The sequence below is a fragment of the Lactuca serriola genome, chromosome 3 (assembly GCF_051521515.1).
Source record: "Lactuca serriola cultivar US96UC23 chromosome 3, Lser_US96UC23_V15, whole genome shotgun sequence".
Lineage (NCBI taxonomy): Eukaryota > Viridiplantae > Streptophyta > Magnoliopsida > Asterales > Asteraceae > Lactuca > Lactuca serriola.
The window spans coordinates 23,377,817-23,387,702 of NC_136410.1; the positions used below are offsets into that span (position 1 = coordinate 23,377,817).

The 9,886-nt window shown below is 32.9% G+C and overlaps 1 protein-coding gene across 2 annotated transcripts; it reads left to right on the forward strand.

Annotated features, from left to right (window-relative positions):
• The first annotated feature begins 336 nt into the window (after window positions 1-336).
• On the forward strand, window positions 337-4,626 carry IP5PII (myo-inositol polyphosphate 5-phosphatase 2). 2 transcript variants are annotated; one of them, XM_079029451.1, is made up of 11 exons: window positions 337-1,370; window positions 1,447-1,552; window positions 1,637-1,732; window positions 1,997-2,081; window positions 2,202-2,306; window positions 2,554-3,111; window positions 3,205-3,340; window positions 3,421-3,605; window positions 3,697-3,805; window positions 3,916-4,064; window positions 4,170-4,626. In XM_079029451.1, the coding sequence occupies exons 1-11, from the start codon at window positions 1,341-1,343 to the stop codon at window positions 4,375-4,377; spliced, it is 1,767 nt and encodes a 588-aa protein (XP_078885577.1). In that variant the 5' UTR covers window positions 337-1,340; the 3' UTR covers window positions 4,378-4,626. The 2 variants fall into 2 exon arrangements, with proteins under 2 accessions (XP_078885577.1, XP_078885578.1); XM_079029452.1 differs by having other exon boundaries at window positions 1,323-1,370; window positions 1,997-2,076.
• Window positions 4,627-9,886: the final 5,260 nt, after the last annotated feature.

The following is a 9,886-nucleotide window of genomic DNA, read 5'->3' on the forward strand; positions in this document are numbered from 1 at the left end:
CGTCATATGTGTTTTCTGTGTGATCACACAGGCCTGCCTGCCTGCCAAATAACATACAGCTAAGCAATTTGATATGCTTTATGAATACCCAATTGACTTGAAATTGCTATGATGATAGATGATTATGTGTTGTACGCATCTTGGCCTTTTTATTTTATTTTTTTCTTTTTTTGCCTAACTCTGCCTCTTTTATCATGTGGGGTCTTTAAAAATCTTTACTCTCAAGGTGGTTTGCAATATTTATATTTTAATTGATTATAGCAATATTTATACTGATTGTGTCTTTATCAATTGTGTTTCACTCTGATTGATTGGATTTTTTTTAATATATGTCTAGATATTCTGGTGAAACAAACCTAATTTTAGTTGTTGTGTGACTGATGAGCTGACGTAAGCTTCGATTGGGGACCATGTTTAAGATATAAATAATTAATCCCTAATTGATAACTAGTGATCGTACAATAAGCAAATAGATTGCAAGATTTATCAGGTCAAAATCCAATTATTATAATTACTTAAAGTCAAATGATTTGTGTGGCTTGATGCACTCTTTTCGAAAGTTAAGGGTGTGTTTTCCATCAAAATCCAACTGTGCTACTGTGTATTAGTTGTAGTGAAAGCGATGTCTAGTTTTTTAACGGGACTTGTGGGTTGCTTTCATCACTGTATTCAACAAGATTATGTTTTTCTATTTAATTTTTCGTAGAAAAAGATTAGCTGTGACCGATTAGAGAAGGTCAAATTTGACTTTTCATCCTAGTTGAGGTTATGGGTGTTTGCAAAATTGACCATAACTTCTATGTTTTTATTCCATATTGGCTCACTTCCATAACTACTCTCATTAATCATTAATGTCCTTTTGAAACACATGTTAATTGCAAACGATATTGTTTTAAGTATTTGTCATTTTTTAAAGGATGGCTTATTTGCTAATTGTTATGAAAAGTCATGCACGAGGGTTCAAAAAGTCAATTAGTATCTATTAAACCATTATTACAATCTATTCATATAAGAGAACAATATCCTTTCAAAAACCGTGGGTGGTCAAAGTTTCCAAGGATTCGGTTCAGGGCTAGTATGGTCTTTTTGAAAATTTAATACATATATAATATATTAATATATGGCCAAGTTGTGCATGTGTAGAGTATTTTTTTAATATTTATACGCATTAGATTAAGAACGAGCGTTCTAAGATGTATTGGAACAAATAGTGGGCCCTCTTTATAACATTGTTTATTGAGGATCTCCCATAATATACATATATATACACGCTACACGTTTCTAGTGCTCGCAAAATCTACAACAAATTTTTTTTTTTTGTTTTCTTTTCTTCTGAAACAATGAAAACCCGAAGAGGAAGGCGCTCTGAGGTATGTTTTGACTAATCTTTATTACTTCCGAAGGCCAAAAATGGTGAAAAGTTGTGATCTTTTTTATTATTTGTAGGCATTCTGGCCATCAATGGTGATGAAGAAATGGTTAAACATTCAGCCACAGCATAATGATTTTAGTGAAGATGAAGTTGATACAGAGACTGAAAGTGAAGACGATGGTATATTCAGACCTTCAAAAAGATCACTTTTACATTCTTTTGATTCCTTCTAATTAATCGTTCTCGTTTCTTATTGATTCACAGTTTGCTCTCTTAGAAACGAAAGAATTCATTTTGATAAGAAATGTGCTCGAAGAACACAGAGAAACATGTCTTCGTGTACAAGTCATACCTTAGATGGTAACCATCTCTTTTTCACTGTTCTTGTTTTTTTTTAGACTTTTTTCCATCGTGGGTATGTCACAAGAACTGCCGCATTTTCCTTTTGTGGAAAATCCCTGGAGTAAAATTACATATAAGCCCGCCATACCAGTCTCTTACAAGACTCGTTTTGGTTCAATCTGATGCAGAAACATAGGGGTTTTTGGTCTTTTGATCCCTTTGAAAAAGATGATCTTATGTGTTTTTATGTCGTCTAATAATTTGATGTTTCTATAAATTCAGGCATGCCTGGAAAAGGGGTGATAAAACATAAGAGGGGGAAATCAGAGACATTACGCGTTCATTATATTAAACCAAAAGATGTGAGGTTTGGCTCTTGAATCTTGTTATCAAAAATCGTCTGTTTTTGCCTTTCTTTTCTTCTTTTTTTTCATATAAATAAATGAAATCGATTTTTGGATTAATCGTGTCACCTGTTGTTAAGCAGGATGACAATTGGCACATGGAATGTTGCTGGAAAGCTCCCTAACGAAGATCTTGAGATCGATGAGTGGCTCTGTATGGATCAACCATCGGATATATATATTCTTGGGTAATAATCCAATCCATAAAATCATAAATTCGTAAAGCATAAAGTTTGACTTTTGAGGTCAAACGCCTAAGATTTCAACTCCTGAATTGATGCGAATTCTTTAAGCTTTTACGTTGTATCCGCGTACTACCCTTAAAGTTACAGCATGTACTAAAAAGGGTAGCAATTGTTTATTAAATCCGTATAGTATTCACATGAAATTCTGTGAATCTTGAAAGTAATTGGTTTGACTTTGATTAATTTACAGTTTTCAAGAAGTTGTCCCTTTGAGTGCTGGGAATGTACTCGGAGCTGAAACACGAAGGCCGATATCAAAATGGGAGGCGATTATTCGAAAAGCTTTGAACAAATCACCAGAGCCAGTCGCCATACCTAAAAGCTTCAGTGCTCCAAATTCACCAATCTCAAACGACAATGGCGAATTAAGCTCCATCAAGATAAATCTCCCCGAAACAAAAGTTATCAATAAACTTGACTGGCCTGAAAAAGCTCTAGACCTAAAACCAAAAGTTCTTTCAGCTGGTGCAAAGCTACGAAGGGTTTTAAGCAGCAATGCAAGAGTCGGTAGTTCTGATTGGTTAGCACCTCAAGATAACACCTTCACCGGAGGGTTGAAAAGGGTGCACCATAGCTCAGGCGATCTGGGTATGCTCTGGACTGAGCAGGAAGAAAGAACAGACATGGTTGACTCGTTTGATGATGTGTCAGAACAAGTTTTGGAAGAGGAAGATGACTTTTTTGGAGACACAACGGAATTGGAGTATGAGAATTCGCCTTTAGATGATCAAGTAAACTCGCATCATAGGTAAACTAAACAGTAAACACACTTTTTTCATTTTCTTTTTGATTCTTCAAGAATCAAAGTGGCTAACAAGTAACACCCTTCTTAACATATCAGGTATGTACGAATTGTTAGCAAGCAGATGGTGGGCATATACATCTCGGTTTGGGTTCGTAAAAGTCTACGAAGACATATAAACAACTTAAAAGTGTCACCAGTAGGCGTTGGGCTTATGGGTTACATGGGTAATAAGGTAATTTCACTAATTTCGTCGCTAAGATTTTTACTTTTTTTCCTTAAAAACTAAAAACTAAATATTGGTTTACGAATTAGGGCTCGGTTTCTGTAAGCATGTCTCTGTATCAAACAAGGCTATGTTTTGTTTGTTCTCATTTGACATCGGGACACAAGGATGGGGATGAAGAGAGACGGAATTCGAACGTATCTGAGATCTTGAAAAGGACTCGTTTTTCGTCTGTTATAGATCCCGATCAACCACAAACAATTCCATGTCATGAGTAAGTAAACTTTTTGAAATAAATACGATACTTTTTTTTTATAAAATCATTCGTGGGATTATTTGTAACGTTTGTCGGTTTCACAACACAGTCAGATATTCTGGTTTGGAGACTTGAATTATCGTATCAATAAGCAGGATGCAGAGGTCCGAAAGCTCGTTGCCATGAAACAGTGGGATGAACTCCTCTATAGCGATCAGGTTATTAATCAAGAGCTAACCAGATTAAGTCATGTCCCCATTAAATTTATTAAGTCAAAAGGAAAGAGTATCTTAGTTTTTGGCTAAGTGGGATGTTTTATGGTTTGTAGCTTTGCAAAGAACTGAGAAGAGGGCATGTTTTCCATGGATGGAATGAAGGAGCTATTGACTTTGCACCAACATACAAGTATGAAATGAATTCAGATAAATATGTGGGTGAAAATCCAAAAGAAGGAGAGAAGAGGAGAACACCTGCATGGTAAGTAGTTACATATACTCTCTTTGATATGTGATTCCTACTGAAAAGTAGTTATTTTGACCTCAAAAGTCAAAGCTTATGTACTGAATCAACCCAAATATGCAGGTGTGATCGCATATTATGGTTGGGAAAAGGCATAAAACAGCTTTGCTATAATCGAGCAGAAATGAAGATGTCAGATCATCGACCAGTGAGTTCAGTTTTTGTGATTGAAGTTGAAGTGTTTGACCCACGAAAGCTACGAAGAGCCCTAAATTTGACTAGTGCTGCAGTGCATCCCGAGATCATATTAGATGAAGGGCTGGAACTATAGCTCTAGTAGCATCATCAACATTATTAGTTCTTAATTATTATACATTTTTGATCCTGAATTTTGGTAGGATTAACATGATATAGATTGGGAGATGGTCTTTTTTTTTTTTTTTGCAAAATTCTAAGAAAACAAAATCCACCGGTGAAAGAATAAGGCGGAATACAGTGTGTATAGAATTTGAATGAATTGTATGTGTACTTTATATGGATATTGGATGGAAATCATATATGGTTTCTGAACTTGTGCATAGATCTTGAATACGTTATTGTTGTTTTGTATTTCTCTTTTTTTTTTAATGTAGATTTATCTTATGACATTACAAATGATTAAACCGACAATTAAGGGTGGCTTAATCATTTTGGGGCTCTAAGCAAATAAAAAAATTTGGGATCTTCAAGTAAACAAACAGTTTCAACCTTGAAACATTTAGTTTATAAACCAACATTTTTACCACCTTCAACTTGTCTTTATAACCTAAGAAATATATATATATATATATATATATATATATATATATATATATATATATATATATATATATATATATATATATATATATATAGTGAGGTTCAATAGAGAACTATAATTAACCAAGGAACCAATCTTTTTTTTCAACTTTTAGAATTTATTTTTTATAAAAAAAAACTAAAAATACAGAAATTCATAACTTTTTATCCTTTTTCCAATGATATAAAATTCGATTTTTTTTTACGTCAAATTCACAATGTGAATCTTTGAAAATTCACAACGTGAATCTGCATTCACACGATGAATACGAAAAATATTTTTCACATTCACAATGTTAATATATGAATTTAAATATTTTGAGATTTTTTTTCGATAAAAAATAAGTTCTAGAAATTGAAAATAAGATTTGGTTTCTTGAAGAAACAATAATATATATATATATATATATAGGCTTAGGTTATTTTGTTTTTACTAAGTATTGTGTGCCAGAATGCACAAATCTGGACCAATAGATGAAATTAATCAATGGACATGATTTGAGGGTGTATGATATTACAATAGGGTAACATGTAACATATAATCACACAATTTTAAGCAAAATGGTATTTTGGACAATTAACTACATTTATAAAAGGAAATTTTCGGATTTTTAGGGATGATTAATTCTCCTAATATAAAAAAAATCTGAATTTTTTAATTAATTCAATTTCAATTTTTTACCGATTTTATTCTGTCAGAATATTATTTGTTAAAATGATGCTCTTTCAGAATTTTATTCTAATAGAATATTATTTTGTTAGAATGATGCTCTTTCAGAATTTTATTCTAATAAAATATTATTGAAGAAAAACAAAATTTTTGAATCAGATGTTGAAAAATAACAAACATTCTAATATATTCTTATACATCCAAACTTAAATACAAATTCATACATATTCTTACAGACTAAAATCTTTATACATTTTAATATAATTATACATATTCTAAAAGAATATCAAGGTCTTCAACGCCTTCTTCCAAACATTCCTATCACAAATACAACAAAAACTAATAATTCTTACAATTAACTATCACTTAATATATTCTGGTAGAATACATAGAATATGATATAATGCATATAATGCATTCTGGCAGAATACATCGATTTTATTCTGATAGAATATATAGAATACATTCAAGATATTGTATTTACAGCTAGTAATTCTGACAGAATGCATACCACAATGTTAAATTCTTTAAATACTCTTTCAGACATTTCAACAAACACTTGTTAGACATTATCATCAAACAAGCCAAAAACCATATTTGATTTACTTGCAATAGTTTACATATAAACATAATTTCCAGCAACATGATTTAGAATGCATACCACAAGGTTCAAAGAGTAAATTAATTTGTGTTGATGAAAAATAAAAAGGCACAAACAACCTAGAATTGTATTCCATAACCGAAAGAAAAACAAAATATATGGCAGACCCATTAAAGCATAGAAACGTGGTTTTCATATAAGATTTGAAAACATTATTTTGTAAGAAAGAAGAGCATCCACATAAAAGAAATTGAAACTCATCAACTTGAACACATGAATAAAGAATGTTACTTACATTATAAGGCCCTGATACAAGAGTTGGAACCATACGAACTAACATCTTTTTCTATGCTTCCTTCTAACTGAAAGTGACTCATTAAGCAAGAAAGAACAAATTTTGGAATAAGTAACCGAAGTTCACTGAGACATTTTAACAAACAGTTGGTGTGCAAATCGGAATATTTTCAATTCCACCAACAGTTCACTAAGACAGCAAGTTGGAATATTTTCAATTCTACATAACTAAAGAACTTAGTGTCTAAATATGACATTTTTTAACAAAAAAAAAAGTTACCTGGATCTGATCGATGGTGTGTGTCATATGTCTCATTACTAATCTTTGTAGAAAAATCAATCATATGCCGTGAAGATGATGGTTGTGTTGCCTGTAGTATATGAAGACGATGAAGAAAATGTCGACGACGGCGTAGGGTTAATTATTTGGAGACTTGAAAATGATAAGGTTTATAAAAAAACTGCACACGTGATTTAAGGGACCACCATTCGACTTCCCTCAATCGCCTGATGCCTTCTCGATCTGATGAAGACGACGATGAGGACCGAAGTCCCTTTCTCAGCCCTCCCTGCAAATCTGTTTGACCCTCACTAGTGCCCTTGATTTTTGACTGCTCCCATTCGATTGTTCCATATTCTCGATCTGTTGAAGAAGACGCGTCCCCTCTTTGTGCCTTTAGGGTTGTGGATATGATGATTTTAAATAAGTCAAACAATAGTACACGTGATTTAAGGGATATACAAAATATATAAGAATTTATTTTTACTTTATAAAAACAAAATGACTCATCTACCCTTTTTTTTTACATTAATGATTTATTTATTTTTTGTTGAATTCTTATTGGTGCATTTAGACACACAATAGTTGCTAAAAACATTTGAACCTAATTCTATATATATATATATATATATATATATATATATATATATATATATATATATATATATATATATAATAAGCTTTAAAATTGGAGGTCCTTTACAATTGAAGATCTATACATATATAATTAGAATTTAGGGCCCTAAACACTTGTTTAATTTTACAAATAATAGAGATGATGCTGCCGACAATTTTATTTGATGTTTGTCTCTCCCACACTAGTCAATAGCTTTGTACTATGTTTATGGATTATATGGATTAACACCTATTGGTAGAAGAACATTGATTGTTTAGATAATTTATATAACTATATATGTTTAACAAATCAATCTTGTATAGGCACCGGCTTCGCTTATAAATTAAACAACCGACATTGATTGCTTATTAGATAATTATATCACATCCAATTTCAATTTGGCTGATGTGGTACCTACAGAATATTGTTTTCTACTAATAAATTTTTTTAACAAATTGAAAGATAAGAGCACTATAGTCATCATCGGTGGAGCTTTTTATGTAATTATTACATTCCATACACACACAAAATAAAAAAAAAAATCTAGGAGATAGATTTTTGGTCGAAAAGGTATTAAGGAAGAAGAAAGGAACACTTTTAGTTACTTTAAAAAAAGTTTTAACGAAAATTAAAAAATAAATACCATGAACTAATAAAATAGCATTATGATGAAGGAAACATTTTTGTTTATTTTTGGAATATAAAAAAATAATTTAGTTGAATTTGAATTTTTTTTTTTTAAATAATAATGTTTTAAGGAAAATAAAATAGTTTATAATTCCATTCGAGCAAGGATTGAAAAAAGTATGCATCTCCGTGGAATGAATATCGATGCCCCAAAAGAAAAAGAAGACAAAATTACAAAAATGATCAATGTGGTTGGCAAAATTATATAATTTTGATCTAAAAAAGTTTAGTGATGAATCGTGGTCCAGTTTTGAATATCTTGTGTGGTTTTGATCCCTATGATTGACATTTTTGTGTGGTTTTGGTCCACACCCTACCTAAAATGACGAATATACCTTTCATTGTTTATTTTTTTTAATTATTTTCTTACTCTTTTAATTAAAAGAAAAAACAAAAAACAAATATCACACCCACCCCACCCTACTTCCTACTAACCCACCTACACTCTTTCTCTCTTCGCCATCTCCGATCAACATCTCTCTCTCTCTCTCTCTCTCTCTCTCTCTCTCTCTGTGTGTCTCTCTTCATTGTTGTCGGAGACCACTACTTTCCGGACCACCGCCGCTTGCTAAACACCACCACATGCCGGACTACCACCGTTAGAAGACCACCACCACCTATCGGATCTGCCATGGAAGCCTCAAGAAATCCCACCCTCTTTCTCTCTGCTCCATCTTTGATCATCATCTATGAGACGGGAGGAGGTGGTGGCTCAACAACTGGAGAACCGATTTAATTGTTGCCGCCTGCTACCTCCTTCGAACCGATCTACGAGACCACTGCATCCGATCTAATCATTGCCCTGGTGTCAATTTCTCTGAATTCTGCTTTTAGAGTATATGAGATAGAGACGACAACGAGAGGATGGTGACGATCAGTTGTATACTCGAAGATAAGAGCAACACTTTTTAGAAGCCCACACCTTCAACATCGTGGGTAAGGGTGAGGCTGTGAGTTATTCAAGTTCAGTAGCATCCATGGATTTGCTTTAGAACTTATTCAACCCAAAATAATCATTTGGTATGTAATCTTCAACTCAATCTAATTTGACCCAACGATACCCGATTGACTCCTTTGTAGCTCGAATTGTTAAAGTAAAGAACGTTGAAGTTATAATATTGGATAACTAAAGCTCATAAAACCCTAAATTGATTACAAACAAAATTGATTACAAGATCATCGGGGCTCAATCCATAATTCCACATACATTGCCTCTAACAAATCCTTATTGAGGTTGATTCTTCGGCTCTCCCGATTTGACCCTAAGAGACACCCAAAGGAGATGAAAGTGAAGAGCACACAGTTGGTCAACGAAATCACTGATACCCAAAACTTGCCTTTAGAACAGAACCGGACACCCACAATCCATCATCTTTAGCAGGAAATCACCGAAGGTCAACGACCTGTACTAACAAACATCGCTCCGATATCTAGTGATTTTCAGCTGTGAGCACTTTTAAGAAGTCGACTCTGAAGTGTTATTAATCATATATGTTCTTTGGTAGCGATGATGCAACAAAAACAAATATAACAAAAACGGGGAGATCGTCGGTGATGGAAGGCTTCTGCAGACGACGTCGATGATGTTCGAGGGTCTTTTGTATGAAGGTTGTAGACGACAGAAGGGAAAAGGAATATGGTGGGCGGACCTTTTTTCAATTTTAAGTAATTAAAAACATTTGATGAAATATAAAAATAAAAATAAATAAATATAAGGGCATGATAGTCTTTTCAAGCTGATAGGGACCAAAAACACTAAAAGTATCCAAAACTGGACCATTGGTGCACCACCAAAACTTTTTAGACCAAAAACACATAATTTTGACAAATACAAGGACATTTTTGCAATTTTGTT